At 34.2% G+C, this 22,500-nt stretch overlaps 2 protein-coding genes across 3 annotated transcripts in view; both read left to right on the forward strand.

The window, feature by feature from the left end:
- The first annotated feature begins 2,607 nt into the window (after positions 1 to 2,607).
- hlfb (HLF transcription factor, PAR bZIP family member b) lies at positions 2,608 to 8,424 on the forward strand. 2 transcript variants are annotated; one of them, XM_016267194.1, is made up of 4 exons: positions 2,608 to 3,025; positions 3,669 to 4,001; positions 5,196 to 5,410; positions 6,590 to 8,424. In XM_016267194.1, exons 1-4 carry the CDS (start codon positions 2,917 to 2,919, stop codon positions 6,806 to 6,808), a joined length of 876 nt encoding a protein of 291 aa, XP_016122680.1. In that variant the 5' UTR covers positions 2,608 to 2,916; the 3' UTR covers positions 6,809 to 8,424. The 2 variants fall into 2 exon arrangements, with proteins under 2 accessions (XP_016122680.1, XP_016122681.1); XM_016267195.1 differs by having other exon boundaries at positions 6,593 to 8,424.
- Positions 8,425 to 20,371: 11,947 nt separating this feature from the next.
- The window catches only part of ankfn1a (ankyrin repeat and fibronectin type III domain containing 1a), a 116,386-nt gene continuing 114,257 nt past the window's right edge, over positions 20,372 to 22,500 (forward strand). Inside the window, exons 1-2 of the mRNA XM_016267261.1 lie at positions 20,372 to 20,548; positions 21,689 to 21,829. Of these exons, the coding sequence (XP_016122747.1) occupies positions 20,372 to 20,548; positions 21,689 to 21,829 (318 nt within the window). The remainder of the gene's footprint in view (positions 20,549 to 21,688; positions 21,830 to 22,500) is intronic.

Below are 22,500 nucleotides of genomic sequence, written 5' to 3' on the forward strand. Positions count from 1 at the left end.
CCCCGGCCTGGCTATGTGCCCAAGGTTCCCGCTACTCCCTTCAGAGATCAGGTGGTGAACCTCCAAGCGCTGCCCTCGGAGGAGGCAGACCCAGCCCTGGCTTTGCTCTTTCCCGTCCGAGCCTTAAGGGGCTACATTGACCGGACACGAAGCTTCAGGACCTCAGACCAGCTCTTTGTCTGTCACGGAGGCCTTGCACTTCACACCTTAGGCAAGAAATATTGATTTTTTTTTCCCCTCCATAGCTGGTACTGTTAGATGAGTCCATTAAATTTTAAATCACATAAATGTCTGCTTGCAGCTTTTGCATCTAATACAAAAAAATAGTCCCTTCAAGAAAAAAAGCATTTTTAATTAACTAATAATTAGTTAAACCTAAGTTTATTAGAAGAAAACCACAAAGCAAAATGTATTGGAAAAAATGAAAACTTTCCAAAGACTTGCTGCAAATGCATTTTAAAAAAATTGCACCCATATTTCATGGAAAAGTAAAATAAACTATAAATACACTCTTAAAAATAAAGGTGCTTCAAAAGGTTCTTCACAGCGATGCCATAGAAGAACCATTTTTGGTTCCACAAAGAAACATTCAGTCAAAGGTTCTTTAAAGAACCATCTCTTTCTTACCTTTTTATAATCTGAAGAAACTTCTTTCACCACAAAGAACCTTTTGTGAAACAGAAAGGTTCTTCAGATGTTAAAGGTTCTTTATGGAACCATTTAGACAAAAAAGGTTCTTCTATGGCATCGTGAAGCACCTTTATTTTTAAGAGTGTAGCCAATAAATTGTGAGATGTAAACTCAGAATTCAGAGGGAAAAAAAGTAACAATTGCTTGATGCAAACTCAGAATTTTGCGAAAAAGTCAGAATTGCAAGATGTCAATTAATAACTGTGAGGGGAGTCAGAATTGTGAGATCAAATAACCGTTTAAATTTTTTTCCCATGGTAAAAACATGTTTCCATAATTAGCATTATAAATAATACTAAACATTCATGTTCATTTCAACCAAAGTGTGTTGATATTATTGTTTTAAAAGCATCATTATATATTTTATGTTTTCATACAGTATTTCAGTGGTTTTCATCCTGGTCCTGGGGACCCAGCACTGTGCATCTTATTAAGCACACCTGAAATCATGAGATCAAGTCATTAGGAAGGAGCTCCCTGAATTGAACTAAGCGTGTCAGAAAAGAGAAACATAAAATGTGCAGTGCTGTGGCTCCCCAGCTCCAGGATTGAAAACCACTGCAGTATAGTATATGACATTTTTGGACAGAATCATTCTCATCGAAATGTCCTCTAAAATAATAATAATTATTATTATTTCACTGATTTTAATTCTGAAGCAGACCATATGACTTTCTTTCACAAGTGAAAATCTCGTCATTGTGCTAAGGACTTAGCAATTTGATTATGTCAGTCCAAGATTGTTAATATGCGTAAGAGCATAATTCAGGAATGAATAACCCAGACATCATTAGGAAGTTTTGGTACAACCTCTCCTATCAAAATTTCATAATTATAATGAACTTTTCTAGAGAGCAACTGCAGTTTCTGTTTACATTACGCATCATAGGCGTTTATAGCTTTTCATGAGTATTGTAGGTCCCCCGCGAAAAAAGAGTCCCTATTCTCTTTTTTTGATACTGTTATGGATATACAGTTGTCTTTATCTGTGGTACGTAGTCATTCACAAGCTGTACACGCAAATATAACTGCTTCATCGCTGACAAACTAGTTTTATTTCCTACAATGGATTGTGGGTTAATATCCACCTCATCCAGCGTTCACTTCATAGTATCCCGTTTCTACTGTGGAGTGAGAAACCACAAACGATTCAGTGCATGAGTGAACTGTGAATCAATTGGTATCGCTTGCTCTGATTCTAAACAGCTAAAATAAATCACACATATGACAAGATTGCTGAAATATCGGAAAATGATTCTCCGATCGACATACGGTAATCTTATCAGACAATGATTTATCAGTATTATTTTACTGGTGCAGTATTTCACTTGTCTTCACACCCCAGTTCTGCACTAGCTAACTTTGGCCCTAAAATACTAAAATTTTAGGAGTGCATTCTAAAAAATACACATCCCACAACTGCCTGTATTTACATGCGCCTTCATAAATTTTACATTGATTCATTTTGCAGACTTTTTATCCAAAGCAATATAAAATATGGAAAACATAATGATAAGAGGATATGGCAACACAGTCTCTAAACTGCCAGCAAGTGGAGCAAAAGTAAACTCCGCCTCTGACTATTTGACGTCACATGCCTCAGTCTTGACACATGGTCATGATCATCACATTTCTTCCACACACACACACACACACACACATACACTCAAGCACTTCAAGCCTCCTATGCCGGTGCTGCAGAGCAGGGTCTATTTTTGCCGTTACTAGTCGAATGAACGCTGTTCTATATAGCCTTTCGTTTCAGTTCAATATTTAAAAATAATTTCTAAAAATTTTAGGAGTGCATTCTAAAAAATACACATCCCACAACTGCCTGTATTTACATGCGCCTTCATAAAAAAATAAATTTTACATTGATTCATTTTGCAGACTTTTTATCCAAAGCAATATAAAATATGGAAAACATAATGATAAGAGGATATGGCAACACAGTCTCTAAACTGCCAGCAAGTGGAGCAAAAGTAAACTCCGCCTCTGACTATTTGACGTCACATGCCTCAGTCTTGACACATGGTCATGATCATCACATTTCTTCCACACACACACACACACACACACATACACTCAAGCACTTCAAGCCTCCTATGCCGGTGCTGCAGAGCAGGGTCTATTTTTGCCGTTACTAGTCGAATGAACGCTGTTCTATATAGCCTTTCGTTTCAGTTCAATATTTAAAAATAATTTCTGCAAGGAATAAGAGAGATTATGTCCAGACAGCTCACAATGAATCCAGCTTTCCGACCTCCGCAAACTAACGGCGTTTTGAAGGCACTCCTGGAAAAACCTCTGAAAGTACCTTTGCACCAAGATGAAGGTGATCAAAGCTTTCATTTTGTTATGTTGCAGAGTATGGAGAATAATAATTTTGCTGTTAGTTTTACTGTAAAGAGCTGTCATCTGATTCCTGCTGCAATCTACAGAATAAATAGCTATTTGTTTTTGCTGTTTTGAATATTCTTTTAACTTTTTGTTCGATCATGTTAAGTGTCTCATTAATGAATAGACTTCACTTAGAGATGGCATAACTGAGATTACAGTTCTGAATAATAACTTTATAAACACATTCAAATTTTTTTTTTCATTTTTGAATGCCATTAAAGACAGTGCTTGATCAGTAAAACATACAATTTTGATTGAATAATGATTTAAGTTTTAACTTAAATGCTCTACAAAAATAAATACATAAAATAAAACGTAAGTTTAAATTAATTACATTTTTTTTTTTTTTTTACCAATTTGAGTATTAACAATGAAGAAATTTGTGTTGAAACTTAAAACTTTTAAAAGGTAAGTAAAATGGCAAAAATCATTGCAAGAAGTTAAATGGATGTTTGGGAGTTAAATGGGAGATTGCAGCTATAAGAACTATATTTTTATAAGAAAAATTATATGTATAAAAACACTGAATTGTAATGGCTCACAACTTGATGTGTTAACTAATGGTAATATTCTTTTAGGCTTTGGGAAGGAAAGAGAGAAGGTGAAAAATCTGGAGGAAGAAGGAAATGCTCCTCAGTCAGCTTTCTTAGGGCCAACGCTCTGGGATAAAACATTGTCTTATGATGGAGACAACTTTCAGTTGGAGTATTTGGACCTTGAGGAGTTTCTCTCTGAAAATGGCATCCCCTCTAGTCCCGCACAACATGACCAAAGCCTCCATCACCAGCAGCAGCAGCAGGCTTCAATGCCTCAGGGCCCCATCTCAGTCATGGACCTCAGCAGCCAGGTCGTGACCTCCATCCATACAGGCATGGTTCCTCAGAACTGCCTCCACAGCCCGGGCAGAACAGGTACAAAAGCTTCTGTGTCCCACAGTGTCAATTCTAGACCCTACTGTTGCTCATTCTGCTCCAAAGATTAAAAAAAAGTCCCTTGGAAAAGATGTTAAACTGGGTCAGATGTCACTGTCTAAATATGATAGTGTGTGGGTGGTAAATGGGAAACTAAAAATGGGGGGTTAGTGAGAGTGTGTTGGAGTTTGAGGTATAGCTTTCCTCTGTATGGCTGCTCTGTTCCTATTCTTTGACACATTATTTTGTTCTACTTTAATATAAAAAGTTGCTTATAAGCCAGTCTGAGAATTTCAAGTAGTTGGAATGAGTTATATGATAAAAAAAATGGTATCATCTTATAATAATAATAATAATAATAATAATAATAATAATAATAATAATAAAATCCACATACATTCTCTGGGTGCTTGTCTGATGACAAGAAAAACTAGATGATTTTCTTATTTTCTGATACATTAAAAAATAAGTAGTCATGTGTAAAAACTGAATTTTCATTTTTTTAATTTTCAGAAAACTTAATTTTCCCACCCAAGCCTTAGAGTTCATTTGTGAATGGAAATCTCAGACTAGCCTATGACAAGCTATTTTCCTCTGACTAAAATTTGCAAACAGGTGACTCTTTTCCTTGACTGAATATTTGTGTGCAATATCTATATATTTTTTTACTATATGAAGTTTTGGAATTGGATTTTGTATCTGGAAAATTGATCTCTTGTTCAGTTAGGTCTTTCAAACAAATTTTAAAAGCAGTTTTGTTAATTTATCATATTAAGTATATAAATGGTGAATGATAATAATTCAATTCTGGTAAAAAAAAATCTTTAACTGATTACAGCAACATACAATTTTCTAGATGTTTTAATCAATACTTAGGCTAAAATATACACAGGATAAAAATAGGAAGTGCTTTCTAGAAACTCTGGAGTTTTTATATTAATACTAAAACATAGAAGGACTGTGCTACTTTATATATTTGATGTTTATGATTTTTGAATTTACATGAAATGTATGCACAAAGTACTGACAGTACTTTTTATTTGCACTTTGTTTATTAATGTCTGGTGCACCACCTAGTGGAATGAAATGCCCACGACAGCTGTTTCACCATCTGTTACAATACACAATACAATACCACTGAATTACACTTACACCATGGAGTCAGCAATGAATAGATTGTTTTTCCTCTCATAGTTTTGCCTCCATCACGTAACACACCAAGTCCAGTAGACCCAGAGGCCATTCAGATACCAGTGAGCTACGAGCCCGATCCAGCAGACCTCGCTCTTTCCAGCGTGCCGGGCCAGGAGGTTTTCGACCCACGCAAACGCAAGTTCTCCGAAGAGGAGCTGAAACCTCAGCCTATGATCAAGAAAGCACGCAAAATCTTCTTTCCTGATGATATGAAGGTAACTTGGGTCTAGTTATTCAGTCCCCAACAGAGTATGTTTGGTCACCCGTTTCTCCCTTCACCATTGACCAGCTGGGCAACAGGTTCTTGCTAAGAAGCTTATGTCCGTTCATTCCTCCTTTGGTGGCCTGGCCCACGTGATCTTCCTTTTTCCTGGTATCGCTCCAGTTCTGCTGGGTTTAGGATTAAAGGATTTGCCGTTTTTTATTTGTTCAAATAGAAGTGGATCCCTACCCAGCTTTGCAGAGTAGTAAATTGCTCAAAGCTGATTGCATGGCAGCGAATGCATGAGAAAACTTCTCTCTCGTGCTTGTCCTGTCAATTATAAATATGGTATAATTTGTCATAATCCTCTGTTCTTGTAAATCTAAATTAGTTGTGTCGAAACTATTAACCCTGTAAGGCCTGATATATGAAATTATAGACCAAAAAAATCTCTTTAGTTTTTTTTTAAACTGAGCTGCTTATGGAAACTTGACACAAAATCCAAAAACGATGTTTTTTGTTAAGCATCATATTTTATATGTCAGGCTTTTATGGTTCAAATAGTATGATATAGCAGAATATAGAGTTTATAATTAAGGATGAAAAAAGCCACAGTTTTAGTCACATTTTAAGAGTATTTTTCAAAAAAAAAAGTTTTCATCTTGACATAATACAATATAAAATGTATACTTAGGTTTACTTAAAATAAATAAATAAATAAATAAAGCAAAATAAAAAAGTACCACACTGAAAAAAATGGTGTAGAAACAATTTTGACTCAGAAATTGCTAGAAACACATTAAATGAAACATGAAATTTTGAAGTAGAAAGATTGAAATAGCATTTTTTTTTGTAAAAAGTACTCCAATAATCTATTTTATTTACAACTACGAAAAATCTTTTTATAGTGCATGACCTGAAGGCTGACATTTTTACAAAATGACTATAAAACTAAAATGATGCTAAAAAATAAATAAGCCATCAATCAGACAACAGAAGTTTTTTCAGCAATAGGTTTTCAGCTAAATTTTAATCATGTTGATAATTTAGAGGCATTTTGTGCATCATATGATACAGTAGGCTTTATAGGGTTAACATAACCATTAAAAACACTAAACAATCAGAGTAATTTTTACATAATGTAACAAGGCGCTCCGTCTCTTCCCTACCCTTTTATTCTGCATATTTTGAGCAGGATGAAAAATACTGGGCACGGCGCAGAAAGAACAATGTGGCCGCCAAGAGGTCACGGGACGCTCGGCGCCTAAAGGAGAATCAGATTGCCATCCGGGCTGGTTTCCTGGAGAAAGAGAATGCGGCTCTCCGACTGGAAGTTGCCGACCTACGGAGAGAGCTGGGGCGGTGTAAAAATGTCTTAACCAAGTATGAAGCTCAACACGGCCCTCTGTGAGACCACCCGGGTGCTCCTCAAGTTCCCCCACCCATGCCCTTCTAATTCGAAGGACAATATTCTTGGGTTAAAGTCAAAAACACTGGGCCTGTTTTCCAGCCAGCCCTCACCTCAGTTTGTTCTTGACACCTTATAAGGCAGAAACATTTCATTGTGTGGTTACTTTAGAGATCTACCCACTGTCTTTCTCTATTTGTTATCGCAAACAAAGCCATCATTGTTTGCGATCGTGTTACTTATTATTTTACTGTGTTGTAGCATTTGTCCACAAACGATGATTTGTCGTAATTTAGCAGTTAAATCTGAGCTAGTGGATCTTCTGCTGTTCCACTACAGACACCCATTGCGTTGTGTATGAGAGGGGTACATGTGCATAGCTGCTTCGGGCACATAAAGGTTTTGTATCGTAAAGACAATATTCTCACAGACAGAACAGAATGTAGCAAGATTTGAGAGTTTGAATTCATAAAGTAATTCTATATGACCATAATTACGAAATATCTGTATATCCTTATTAGAAAGGAGACAATCAAGTTGTTTATATTCCAAAGCGTAATGAAATAAAGATGCCAGCTACAGGAAATCTGTGCCACATGATTGAAATTGCCTGTTACTTTATTATGAACCAGTAGTTGTTTGTTGGTGTATGTTGTAAATGACTTTCATTTCAGTGAATATGAAAGATATACTGTATGTTTATGCTGATTTGAAAGTTCAGTTAAAAAGTCCACACCCAATCCCTTTAAACCCTGGGAAGCTAATTTAGTTTAGGTAGAACGTCAGATTCAGCACAGAGCGTCATTTATTCTGCATTAGCATGTTCAAACTGATCAAGGAACGCATTTTGAACAAGGTCTCAATGCCCTTATTGCTGACGCAAAGAGGCAATTTGGTATTTAGAGTATATTGATACAGATATGTTGCCTTTTGTTGGTCAGTTGTGAAATGAATGTAGTGCAGTGTATTTTATGTCTATCACTCTTTACTACAGACCAAATTATATGAAATACAATAAGGTTATATTGTCATATTGCAATTAAACATTTTTACAAAGTTATTCTTGTTTTTGTACAGTATTTTCATATGAATTTCTGAATATAGATCTATGTAATTTGATGTATACTGTATGTTTATAGGCTTCAAACTCTGTGGAATAAAGTTCTAAATTCTACAGGTAACTGTATATGGGCATTAATATAATACATTTAGTACCATGAACTTTACATGCGATCGTAGTTTCTTGACCTTTTCTTATACAGGCACTTTAGTTTTATGTGCATCAATATCAACACTTTTTTCTTTTGTTGTTAAATTATATTGTCAATATTTTTCATGTATTGGTTGTGATGTACAATCATGAAATATGGTATTATTTGCCAAACTTGGTAAAAGAGCGCTACATAGAATAGAATGTTGTCAATCATTGTATATTTCAACAAACGAGATGTCTTTTATATTAAATAAATTAAAATACAGCATGTTTAAATTTAAACATTCTTTCTTCAGATGATTATTTGACTTAAATATTTGCAATATGTTGTCTGCTGTGGTCCTTTTTGGTTCCCTTTTCCTGTTTCATTGCTCTTAATGAAAATAAAAAGCTTTTGAAAAGCTGATATTTGGTGATGTGTTTAATGAGTGAAATATGAATGTGCTGTATTATAAATATTTAAAGTCTTTCTTTCAAGGTTTCACGAAGGCTTAATTTGCACTACGAGCTCATTAAGGGCCAGATAATTGTAAGAAACTTCTTGTGATTTGAAACTGCTGGAAGATTGAAACATGATAGATGTTATTCTCAAATATACCACTAGAGACCACTGTCTATCCAAAAATGCTTGTTTGTGTCTCTAATCAGTTATCAATGCTCCGCTATTAGATAAAAAAAAACACTCTTATTGCTCTTCATACACATCTTCATCATCACAGGCGTTATCAATGTCATTATTCAACAACAGATGTATCAGTGTTGGAGATATATACTGAAAATGATTATTTGATATTAGTCCATTGTAGAGGCATGGGGAGAAAAAAAACATTGAAAATCTAATGTGAACTTGCAATGTCTTTCTTAAATATGTATATAAATAATTACATCATAATATTAATATAATATTTAATATTTTAACGAATTTTGGATACATATTATTATTAATAATAGTAAAATATAATTATAACATCTAAACATTTAAATTATATATATATATATATTGTTGTATAAATATTATTATATTATACAAATTAACTATATATATAATTATATATATAGTTTTTAACTATATATGTATAAACATTTAGATGTTATAATTATTATTTTATTATTATTAATAATATATTAAAAAATTGTTAAATAGTATTATATATATATATATATATACTGTATAATATTATATACATATAATATACGTATATATATATATATACTGTATAATATAGAAATGTTTAGATGTTATAAATATTGTTTTAATAATAATAATAGTAATAATATATTTACAATTATTTTTTTTTATTAAATATGTTAAATGTTACATTGTCGTTATTATTATTATTTTATTTTTTATTATTTCTATACATATATAAGAAAGACATTGCAAGTTAACATTGTCAATATATATATATAGTATATAATAATATAATATATATATATAAAGGTGTAATAATAATACACAAAGTAGGCCACATATAGAAACTATTCATTAATTCCAAAAAATATTCTGTTAAGCAGTACATCCCTTTGACATGCACGCAAACAGTCATGCTCTCTCTCTCTAAAGCTTAAGCATGCTGTAAAACGGGCTTCCTGTCAACAGCATGACAGTCACTCCATTCCTGCAATGACATGTGTTCAGAGCAGACCTCCAGTACGTGCTGCTTCTGGGTGTGGCCTAAACAACCTCTTACTCCAGACAAACACAGCTGACTTCCTGTGGGATTATGTGGCGTTTATCAAATAGACTAGGAGTTATATAAAGCCATTTGTAAATGCAGAGGGAGCAGATTGGGATCTAACATTAATCCCAGCCTGGCTGCAATCCATCTGAAAGAAAGGACAGGCAACAGGAACTACAAACCTTACACTGGTCACATCCTTATCCTCCACTGTCCATACCCTTGCTTGCCCTCTCCAGCTCATGACCAACGCAGGATAACTGACCCTGATCAATTGAGGCCCAGTGTTCAATTTTAGCCACATGCGATTAGTATGTAGACCTATTTTCTCTGTAAATTCAGTTAGGAATTATTACAAATTATTCAGGATTTACTCAGATTCAGGAGCAGTTGGTTTTTAGCACAGCTCTTACCATACTGATAAACAAGGAAGCTTGTTTCTGTCATGGGATAAAAATAATAAAAAAGGTAATTGCGACTTTTTATCTCGCAATTCTGAGAAGAAAAGTCTGGGTTGTGAGATATTTTTCTCTGAATTCTGAGTAAGATTAAAGAAAAAAGTAAAAAGATGTAAACTCAGAATTCCGAGGAAAAAAGTAAAAATTGCAAGTTAAGCTCTCAGAATTTTGACTTTTTTTCCTCGGAATTCTAAATCTGAATTTTAGTCACAATTACTTTTTTTTAATCTGTGGCAGAAAGAAGCTGCCATAGACACATACAACAAAAGAATGCTCAAGTCTGATTAGAAAAATTCATTTGCTTTTATTCAGAAATGTTCTGTTGAGAATACAGTTCTCTGAATGTTATATTAGTGAGATCAGGAATTAAATCTCACCACTTTTTTACCACTTGATTGTCAAACAAAATCTATTTGCTGAAAAATCTTAATTCATTTAGCACAATTTTTTTTTTTACATTTTTCCATAAAATAACATCTATTATTATACTTCATAAATATATTACATTTTAGATAATGTAGCTCAACTGCTCAACAGCATAGCGCTAGCAACGCCAGTGTCATGGGTTTGATTCCTGGGGAACACATAAATCCTATTAGCAAAATATATACACAGAATGCAAAGTAAGCTGCTTTGGAAAAAAGCAAAAATGCAATACATAAATATAGATGTTTTACATCTGATTACATTGTTAACAATTGCATGTAGCCAAGTGGTTTCATCAATGTCGACTGAATTAGAATTTCCTATGAATTGGTTTACTATGAGACTATATTATTATATTATTGTAAATATATTCTTTACAATATTCCTATATGTTTACACATTTACAAATACACACATTCAAACTTCACAACGAACACATTCAAAATGTATAACTTATATACTTAGTGTTGGACACTACTTGGGCAACATTCATGCCTTTGACAAACCTGCATAATCACGTCATTTCCACAGCAGATTACATTATGACTGTACACGTGTCCAGACATTAGCTCTATTCAGGTACGCACTTGTGTCTTCTACTGGCCTCTATCCATTGTCCAGAGGATAAAATAACTCCATTTCCATGATGAAATTGTCCACAATAAACTAATGAATGCAGATGGACGCACTGAAATAGAGAAGAGAAGAGACTATTAAAGACTGTTTTATTGACTGCGCCTTCAGTGGCAAATGCTGTTTGGTGTATTATCAGTGAATGTCAGAGGGTCATGCTACGTAATTCTAATTGTGAATGCTATTAAAAAAAAGGTGGTAAATGGAGATCAAAATAATAACATATTGGAAAAAAAAGGCTTATAGAAATGTCATATAAGAAATACCTGCAATGTCTGACCACTAAAAAACAAACAAAAAAACATTGATGTTTCACTTTATATTTGTTTTTGACAGGGTATGTTATGGTAACATAAAAATATAGTTCTAGACAAAAATGTAAGTCAGAAACAAGACAGAAGCAGCCCAGATTGATATCAACAATGGCAGATGTGCCATTATATTCAACAGAATATACTAACTAACTAAGACTCTAATTTTAATTTGAAAATAACTTCAGTGGCTTGTTGGGTTATCTTTAATGGGTTTATTTAATCATAAAACTATTATCTGAGGGGACAAAAATTGCACTGGTCCTTATTCAAAACGTTTTCCAGACCATAGACGGTATTTACTTGCTTTTTTAATGCTTTTTAATAGCTATTAATTCCTTTATCAATTCTTGACATGTTTACACATCTGCTTAGAGCAAAATATATTGCAATATACTGCAGATATCTGTAAACTGATCATATAGTTTATAAAATATATCATAAAATGATGACTGCCCCATTTAGAGCCAACGAGATACATTCAAACCAACAAAAAGTGATTTGAAGCACATATTTGCACACAACAGAGCAAATGATGTGTACTGAGTAGCTTTTAAGTTTAGTTAGTCCTGCTCTTAGTATTAAATCAAAATCATGTCATGAGCTAAAGTTGCAACATTTGACCAAACAAAGAGGAATAGATGCAAAATGACCATAAAAAAACGCCTCTTCTTTTGCATTTCACCATTTAAGTAACTTGAATTCAACTTTACACAATACTGTATTTATGTAACCATCTTATCTGGATAAAGCAAAGACCATAGTGCGTAAAACATTACGTCACTACGGCCATTTTGGTTTGTATGTTTACTCGGATGATGATGCAATAGTACAGACACTTGATGTTGCTGCAGTTAATCCCTGTGCTACCAAAGGCCTTCTTCCTCTTGATGGCCATAAATTATTAGACAGGCAACAGGAACTACAAACCTTACACTGGTCACATCCTTATCCTCCACTGTCCATACCCTTGCTTGCCCTCTCCAGCTCATGACCAACGCAGGATAACTGACCCTGATCAATTGAGGCCCAGTGTTCAATTTTAGCCACATGCGATTAGTATGTAGACCTATTTTCTCTGTAAATTCAGTTAGGAATTATTACAAATTATTCAGGATTTACTCAGATTCAGGAGCAGTTGGTTTTTAGCACAGCTCTTACCATACTGATAAACAAGGAAGCTTGTTTCTGTCATGGGATAAAAATAATAAAAAAGGTAATTGCGACTTTTTATCTCGCAATTCTGAGAAGAAAAGTCTGGGTTGTGAGATATTTTTCTCTGAATTCTGAGTAAGATTAAAGAAAAAAGTAAAAAGATGTAAACTCAGAATTCCGAGGAAAAAAGTAAAAATTGCAAGTTAAGCTCTCAGAATTTTGACTTTTTTTCCTCGGAATTCTAAATCTGAATTTTAGTCACAATTACTTTTTTTTAATCTGTGGCAGAAAGAAGCTGCCATAGACACATACAACAAAAGAATGCTCAAGTCTGATTAGAAAAATTCATTTGCTTTTATTCAGAAATGTTCTGTTGAGAATACAGTTCTCTGAATGTTATATTAGTGAGATCAGGAATTAAATCTCACCACTTTTTTACCACTTGATTGTCAAACAAAATCTATTTGCTGAAAAATCTTAATTCATTTAGCACAATTTTTTTTTTTACATTTTTCCATAAAATAACATCTATTATTATACTTCATAAATATATTACATTTTAGATAATGTAGCTCAACTGCTCAACAGCATAGCGCTAGCAACGCCAGTGTCATGGGTTTGATTCCTGGGGAACACATAAATCCTATTAGCAAAATATATACACAGAATGCAAAGTAAGCTGCTTTGGAAAAAAGCAAAAATGCAATACATAAATATAGATGTTTTACATCTGATTACATTGTTAACAATTGCATGTAGCCAAGTGGTTTCATCAATGTCGACTGAATTAGAATTTCCTATGAATTGGTTTACTATGAGACTATATTATTATATTATTGTAAATATATTCTTTACAATATTCCTATATGTTTACACATTTACAAATACACACATTCAAACTTCACAACGAACACATTCAAAATGTATAACTTATATACTTAGTGTTGGACACTACTTGGGCAACATTCATGCCTTTGACAAACCTGCATAATCACGTCATTTCCACAGCAGATTACATTATGACTGTACACGTGTCCAGACATTAGCTCTATTCAGGTACGCACTTGTGTCTTCTACTGGCCTCTATCCATTGTCCAGAGGATAAAATAACTCCATTTCCATGATGAAATTGTCCACAATAAACTAATGAATGCAGATGGACGCACTGAAATAGAGAAGAGAAGAGACTATTAAAGACTGTTTTATTGACTGCGCCTTCAGTGGCAAATGCTGTTTGGTGTATTATCAGTGAATGTCAGAGGGTCATGCTACGTAATTCTAATTGTGAATGCTATTAAAAAAAAGGTGGTAAATGGAGATCAAAATAATAACATATTGGAAAAAAAAGGCTTATAGAAATGTCATATAAGAAATACCTGCAATGTCTGACCACTAAAAAACAAACAAAAAAACATTGATGTTTCACTTTATATTTGTTTTTGACAGGGTATGTTATGGTAACATAAAAATATAGTTCTAGACAAAAATGTAAGTCAGAAACAAGACAGAAGCAGCCCAGATTGATATCAACAATGGCAGATGTGCCATTATATTCAACAGAATATACTAACTAACTAAGACTCTAATTTTAATTTGAAAATAACTTCAGTGGCTTGTTGGGTTATCTTTAATGGGTTTATTTAATCATAAAACTATTATCTGAGGGGACAAAAATTGCACTGGTCCTTATTCAAAACGTTTTCCAGACCATAGACGGTATTTACTTGCTTTTTTAATGCTTTTTAATAGCTATTAATTCCTTTATCAATTCTTGACATGTTTACACATCTGCTTAGAGCAAAATATATTGCAATATACTGCAGATATCTGTAAACTGATCATATAGTTTATAAAATATATCATAAAATGATGACTGCCCCATTTATAGAGCCAACGAGATACATTCAAACCAACAAAAAGTGATTTGAAGCACCTATTTGCACACAACAGAGCAAATGATGTGTACTGAGTAGCTTTTAAGTTTAGTTAGTCCTGCTCTTAGTATTAAATCAAAATCATGTCATGAGCTAAAGTTGCAACATTTGACCAAACAAAGAGGAATAGATGCAAAATGACCATAAAAAACGCCTCTTCTTTTGCATTTCACCATTTAAGTAACTTGAATTCAACTTTACACAATACTGTATTTATGTAACCATCTTATCTGGATAAAGCAAAGACCATAGTGCGTAAAACATTACGTCACTACGGCCATTTTGGTTTGTATGTTTACTCGGATGATGATGCAATAGTACAGACACTTGATGTTGCTGCAGTTAATCCCTGTGCTACCAAAGGCCTTCTTCCTCTTGATGGCCATAAATTATTAAGAATTCAGCGTGTCATCCACTTTTTTCTACCTGGAAAAGGAATATGTCTGTGAAAATGGTGTTGGAGAATGGCTTACTTTTAATATTATTTAATCTTTTTGTCATTTCTGTAGTGTAATTTACATGATTCCAAAAGTACTTATTGCAATATTAAATACATCAATAATATATACTATTGCAATTATATTTTTATTAAATATATACATAATGTTGAATACATATGTAATGTTAAATAAATATTTTTTTAATGAACACTTTATTCAAATGTTAATCATTTAAATAAATTAATCATCCTTTCAATAAAATTCTTGATATGTTTTATGGGTTTATAAAAAGCATTATCCTGTTTGTCATTATTAGGGTTGCACAAAATAACAGATCTATAAAGATTTTTTTTAAAAACAAACAATACTGAATAATATCAATATGCAACATATTTTTGGGGTTTTCCCATTATTAATAATGAAAACAATTTCTCGTGTCAAAATTGTACAAATGACAGCACCTTGGACAAATATGAGTAAAAATAAATAACATTAAATGGGTCATATATTCTGGTCAGTGAGAACTATTTGTATCTTACCTGTTTCAGCTCAAATTAGGTTTAATACATTTGAACATTTATTAACTTCAAGAAGATTGAATATGTGTCCAAATGGGAAAAACGAGAGAGGGTCCCTCATCAGCAGACTGCGGATGTGTCAGACCAGCGTGCTCCTCTTCTCGCGTATGTCAGGGGTCAGAGGTGCGAAGCTGGAGGCAGCTGTGTTGTTCTGCTCATTATAACGCGATGAGGCCGGGGAGTTTTGCATCACCACGAGCCGGATGGGAGACTGCTGCTGGGGGGCAGGGGGCTCGGAAACATACTCCTTGGAAGGGTCTTTGCCACGGCAGTCGTACAGGATGCAAGAGATGAGAAAGACCAGAAGCAGGATGACGTAGCTGGCTATGAGGATGATAAGGTTTAGAGTGACTGGATCAATCTCCAGATAAAACTCCATGAAACCCATGGCGAAGCTGCATCCCTGACTCCGAGCTCTGAGAGAAATGTGGGCACCATGGACTCCCGTCGGGCTCTTCAGCAAAGCTTGCAGTAGTAGGGATATCCCGGTGAGCACCAGCAGGGCCCTGTGCAGAGATCAGAGTGGAGATTTCTTTCTGCCGTTCAAAGACTTTAATCCCTCCCCTTCTATTCCACCAAACTTGAATTCTTGCAGCCAATGATTATGATGCTCACTTTAATAGCTTAAGCTGCCATTTTATTTTGCCAACTGCACATTGCACGATGGCTTTGGCCAAATTATGCAGAGATGGTAAAAGGGTGGAGTAGAATTTTTAGCATGTCCCACCTCGTGTCCTTTTGCCAAGAGCACGTCAATGTGGGATTTCACTAAGTATTGTGTAATGAACGACTTTTAGTTATGTCATTATTATTGGACCGTGACATAACACTCAAGCCAAAAAGCAGATTCAATGTATATTGATATATATATATATATATATATATATATATATATACACACACACACGCACACACGCACACACACACACATATAATAATGATTTATTGTATTTAAAGCATAATATGAGTTTTTGAGACAGTATCTATTAAAATTGGCATTTTATCTCATAAATGGACTGTGACAGAACACCTAAGACAAAAAGCACATTTAATGTTGTTTTTGAAGGTAATTTGGGAAAATATAACTTATGTATATATATAATATAATATAATATATAATATACCGTATATAATATATATTTATATATATATATAATTTGCCATTCATACATTTTTTATGGATTTATATCAAGTGTTATGCTGTTTGTCATTATTAGAGTTTCATCACCAAAAACAACAGCAACAGAAAACAATAATTTGCATTAATAAGTATATATAATGATTTATTATTGACATCATAAAAGGCATACTAAGTGTGTTTGGGGACAGACTCAGACTGGGGACTCAGATTTAAAGCTGCATTTGGAGGTATTTTAAATGTGTGTGTGTGTGTGTGTGTGTATTAAATACTGTAGTAATGTAAGTATAATGAATTTTAAGCCAAAGTACACTACAAAAGTGACAAAAAATATTAAGCAATATTACAAATAAGTAATTTTAACAGGTGTCAGCAATAAAAATAAAACTGAAATGTGATATTTGGTGGTATACACAAAGGTAAACCAAGGATGCACTATTGTTCATGTTGATGTTTGTGTTAATGGAGGAGAAAGACAAAGTAGAATGCTTTTCTTAATCTGGGGTTGCAACATTTGCCTATTCACATCTTGATCTGTCCATCAGCATCTATTACAGTTTACAGCTGTGCAGTGAACACTAGCACATACCACCTGCCCAAGGTTTATGGTTTGACAAGGATTATAGTGTAAAGGTACCAGATGGACTAAAAAAATAACTGCGATCTTAAAAAGAAGGTCACAGATGGGGGCCATGCAAAGCATACATGACACAGAGCATAATCTGTTTGGAATCTGAATGAATGTGCTGCTCTGGTTTTTATGTGATTTGAAGTCACCAACATTTCCATTCAAATTAGATTGTTTTAACCTCAAATGCCATGCACATTGTACAGTTTAATCAAAACATGGGCATTTTTTATGCAAATATGTGATCTGGGTCAGTCTGATTCTCTAGAAACTTTAAACACTGCTGGTTCATTGAAAAAAAAACAACACTGATCAAACTCATGCAGGGCCAGATTTACCTCTTTTCGTGACAGGCAAAACTATTTTTTGGGCCCCCCTTCCTTATTAATATAATAGGCCTAACATTAGTACCACCTAAGCAAACAAAAATATTTCTTAATCAGTAGAAACCGTTACAGTGTTTTCTATCGCAATAAGCGCTTGAGTTCAATCAATAAAAATCGAATGTAGTTTGAGAACTGAGAAAGACCATTCCATATAGGTGCAGCGTTGTGGCCACATAACTTCAGGAGTGCATTATCTCTCTAATAATTTTAACGGCCTGGAGTCACACTCACAACCACACATCAAGACATTGTTAAGATGGTTTATTTCAAGACATGTTTCCGTCCTGAAATCTGGTGTGTGTTGAACAAATGTTTTATGTAGCTTATTTTGCAAAAACCTTCCATTGGAAATTCCAAAATGTCATTTTAGAGCATTGAGCCATTGATATGCAGGCTAATGCAGTTATTAATGCAGTCCAACGTACTTAGCCGCAGCGTCTACTAATAGCGAATCTTTAAGTTAAACTGCTTCAAGAACCTCGCTACTGAGAAAAGTCATGTAGCTTTTCAGCTGCGAAACTATTTTATTGATAAATTCACGGGGCAGCGCTGACAACAAGTTTCTGGTCGCGTCTCAGCGTGTGTGCGCGAGTGCGTGTGTGTTTGTCTGTGAGAGAGAACGAGAGAAAGAAAGCGTTATTTCCGTAGCCTACATAAAAAAGGTGGAAGACATGGAAATACTTTGTCATTTTTTACCCTATTGTTTGTTATATTTATTTGCTCAATGTCTTCTGGGGTTTTGTTTCTTTTACTGTTGTAGATAGCCCGTCGTAGGCTAACAAAAAATTTAATATCTCTTCATTGAGTTTGGCCCCCCCTGATGAGCGAGCATAGGCACTTGCCTAGAACTCATGCATTGTGCATGCTGAATATGTTTTTATTTTTTCACTTAAAAAAACAGAATATTTAGAAAATATCTTATTTTACTAAATTGAATTATAATGACAAATGAATTTAAATGAATACATTTCCAAACATATTTTAATCAAAACTATTCCTCAAACTCTCTACCAGGTCAGTCTGACTCTCCCACGCTTTGTCCATTTTTCTTCTCTTTCTGCATCTTCTGCATATTGCACTGAAGCCCAGAAGCAACAGTCCACTGGTGAGGAGCAGAAGTCCCAGAATGGAGATGGTCGATCCGTGGGTGCTGCAGCTGTAGGCCACTGCTGTGACTGCAACGCCAATGATCAGGAGAACAACACCGAATGGAAGAGTACAGCGAGAGCAGGACCCCTCCGCTCCTCCAGTGGCTGTGGCCAGCTCTGCTCCATTAACCAGGGCTGAACCCTTCAGCACAGAATGATCAGCGCTCATGGTCCAGTGAAAGTTGCTGGGATGTTTAATTCACATTTGCTTGGTTATTTTCAGGTTCCTCTTGCTCTTTACCAACAATGCTGTGATTGTTTCAGTTTGTATCAGCATTTCTAAGATCAAAAATAACAACCAATTTTTTATGTAAACCTGTTGCAAATCCTTAGATGAAAAGTGAATTATTATATTTATTCATGTATATTCATTGATTCATCCATCCATGTACATATCTTTGTGGTATTATTTATTATTGCTATCTATTAATTTGCTCAGTCATTCACTATGTAAATTCATCAAGTACAATATTTGCACTAAAAAAATAATTTTACAATAATATTTTGGATTAGCTTTGAGTTGTATTGTATGATGCTGTATATTATTGCTATAGTTCCTATACTGAGATTTATTTTATATTGCTGTAATTTCCCCCAGGAGATTAATAAAGTATATCTATATCCTAAAAATATAGGCTGAATGAAAAAAGTAAAATAGTCACTTTGTTTTGTAATCTGGTCATTTTAAGACTGCTTATCATTTTAAGAGTTATGAAAATAAATAAAAATGTAATAATGTACTGTTCAAAAGTTCTATTTCAAGTAAATGATGTTCCTTTGAGCTTTCCAATCATCAACGAATCCTGAAAAAAAAAATTCCACAAAAATATTAAGCAGCACAGCTGTTTTGAACATAATAGTAATGATAACAATAAGAAAAAGTTATACTTTAGCACCAAATCAACATATTAGAATGATTTCTGAAGGATTGTATGATACTATAGACTGGATTAATGGCTGCTTAAAATTAATTATGTTTTAAAATACATTAAAATAGAAAATATTTATTTTAAATTATAATAAAATTGAACAATATTACTGTTTTTAATGTTTTTTGACTAAATAAATGCAGCCTTGGTTAGAGACTTCTTTCAAAAACATTTAAAAAAATCTTGCCGACCCTAAACTTTTGAAAGATATTGTATGAGCAGATTTACAAAACAGCAAAGTTACAAAAATATCTTAGTAAAATTAGCTACCAGTTCACTACAGTCATGATGCAGCAAGTTTAATGCATAAATTATAAAGCTTCAGACTTACCATGAGATGAAGCATAGGTGCCCTGGAGTGGTAACCAGACTGCAACGAAGTATTTTTTCAATATGTTTCTCTTCTTTTAAAGACTACTTTGATACTTAACCCTCTACATACTGACTGCACATATCCTTTGGAATCATACGGAATCGTTCCTGTGGTGGGTCAGTTTCTGAAGCACCAGGATGCCACAGTATCCAAGGAACGAAAACAAATCTGTGCACCACAGCTGTAAGGCCACACACTCCCCTAGATTCCCTGGCCATGCCGTCAATTACAGACAGATGTTCAATGCTCTCTGCCTCTTTCATCTTATTCCCACTCCCATTACTGGGTGTTGTGCTCGGGCTCTTGTGATCTGTGTAATGCATGAAGAAGTCTAGAGACTCACTAAATCTCTGATTTATCAGAAAATAACTTTTGTCTGCTGAAAAAACTTCAGGTGGATTCATGAAGCTGTTAGTAAGGAGATCTGAAGATTTGCATTGGTTAAAGCTCCCTCATGTGGTCTTTATAGTGACTAACAGGGAAAAAAGTTTGATCCGCAGGGAGTGAGTGGGCCCAATATCTGGGAAAATATTAAAAGGGGTGTCATACTCACATGACTTGGTAAAAGCATCAATCTTTATCTAAAAGTGAAATGTCTGCTGACCTTGAGGATCTTTTACATGTAATTTATCAAGTAAGACACAAACTGTAAAATGGAAGATAAATTATAAATGTATAATTCTATATTATTTGGACTGTAATGTTTAAAAACAGCATTAAATGTATTTAATTTTCAGAAGTATTTTACAGTATGTCCCTTCCCAGCCTTTTAAAATCACTATGTTAATGCTTAATTTGACTTGAGTAAAATCATCTTATTTAGAAGTTATCACATAAAGTGCATTTTAGATTAATTTACAAAACTTTTTACAGGCAGTTTTAACAATAGCTGCATATTTCTGACAAATGAAATAGCTAAAACCTGCAAAAAAAAAAAAAAAAGTACTTTAATAAAACCAGTGAATAATCACATGACGCTCTCTTAGTTTGGCAGAGGGTTGTGTGTGTAGTTGAATTAACAGTGTTACATATTTCTCATGAATGTACAAAAACTTTATAGTATATCAATGAGGCTAGTCATCATGTTGTTTGGTGGAAATGGCTGAGATGTTCTTTGGTTACATCAACATGAAGATGTTTATGAGAGATAATTGCAGTCTCTCATTTTCCTGGATAACTACATAAATATTTCCTGTCTTATCTTACACTGACAAGCACAAAAAATCTGGACAGGACGGGTTTAAACGAAAATCGACATTTTAGCGTTCATACGGTCGTTAGCAAAACATAGGCTATTACTCCGTGGAACATAGTTTATAGTTATTGAACAGAGATGAAAAGCGCATATCCTCGGAGCAGATGACAGGGTTCCTTCACTTCCTGATGGCGAACGGGGATCATATTTGGTGAGTTTTGCAGAAATCTTTAGCTTTTGTTCCCAAATACACTCGCAGGCGTTAGACTTTTCACTACGCCCGAGTGGAAGACACGTAACGGGAAGTTTTGAGTCCAGTTTCAGGGTTTTACGGGAAGAGGATGCAGATGTTCTGAGGATCCGCAGCGGTTCCTTGAGTCCAGAACCGGAGAACAAAGAGGTACATTCCCTCCTTTTCCAAACGAGTCCGTGTTCGTATTCAGTGAAGCTGTCTGCACTGGATGTAGAGTGAAAATCTGTCAACTTTACAGTGTACATAGCAACTGGACTATTTGCAGTTGAAGGTGGGGTGTTATATGAAAGGAAGAGGAGTAATTAAAGATGGATACATGTGGGATATGAACAGTGTTGTGATGGGAAAAGTGTGAGGAGATTTTAAAGAAACCACAAGTCTGCTAAAGCTCATTTGCTCAAAGGCATATCTGTAGTGATTAAGGGAGTGAATGTTTATCATGATAGTTTATTTTTGAAAGTCAGTTTCTGTATAGTAACATACATTAAAGCTACACAAAATTGAACATTTCCACCGTTATTGCCCAGGGGGAAAAAGATTCATTTCATTTAAACATTTACCACGAAATGCTGTCACACCATATGGAGTAAGTTGTCACAATGGAACCTGCCTGGTTTGACTTTTCAGTAAAATGTAAACAGTAAAACAATTCATCATGAAACAGCAAAATGTCAAAGGTAACATTTAATATTTCTACGTTTATTATTTCATATTTAAAATGCTAGGACAGGACAGAATTCACATTTTGTATTAAAACTTAAAAGACATGTACTGTATGAGCATTAATACAGTGTGCAGGCTTGATTTGCCAGATTCGG

Source organism: Sinocyclocheilus grahami, unplaced genomic scaffold, assembly GCF_001515645.1.
Source record: "Sinocyclocheilus grahami isolate Dianchi unplaced genomic scaffold, SAMN03320097.WGS_v1.1 scaffold36.1, whole genome shotgun sequence".
Classification (NCBI taxonomy): domain Eukaryota; kingdom Metazoa; phylum Chordata; class Actinopteri; order Cypriniformes; family Cyprinidae; genus Sinocyclocheilus; species Sinocyclocheilus grahami.

What these genes read in the sequence shown, in the direction of transcription:
- hlfb (XM_016267194.1), top strand. Translation starts at nt 2,917, where the DNA reads ATGTCCAGACAGCTCACAATGAATCCAGCTTTCCGACCTCCGCAAACT. An exon ending in ACCTTTGCACCAAGATGAAG is followed by an intron (nt 3,026 to 3,668) that starts GTGATCAAAGCT and finishes ATATTCTTTTAG; the next exon opens with GCTTTGGGAAGGAAAGAGAG. An exon ending in TCTTTCCTGATGATATGAAG is followed by an intron (nt 5,411 to 6,589) that starts GTAACTTGGGTC and finishes GCATATTTTGAG; the next exon opens with CAGGATGAAAAATACTGGGC.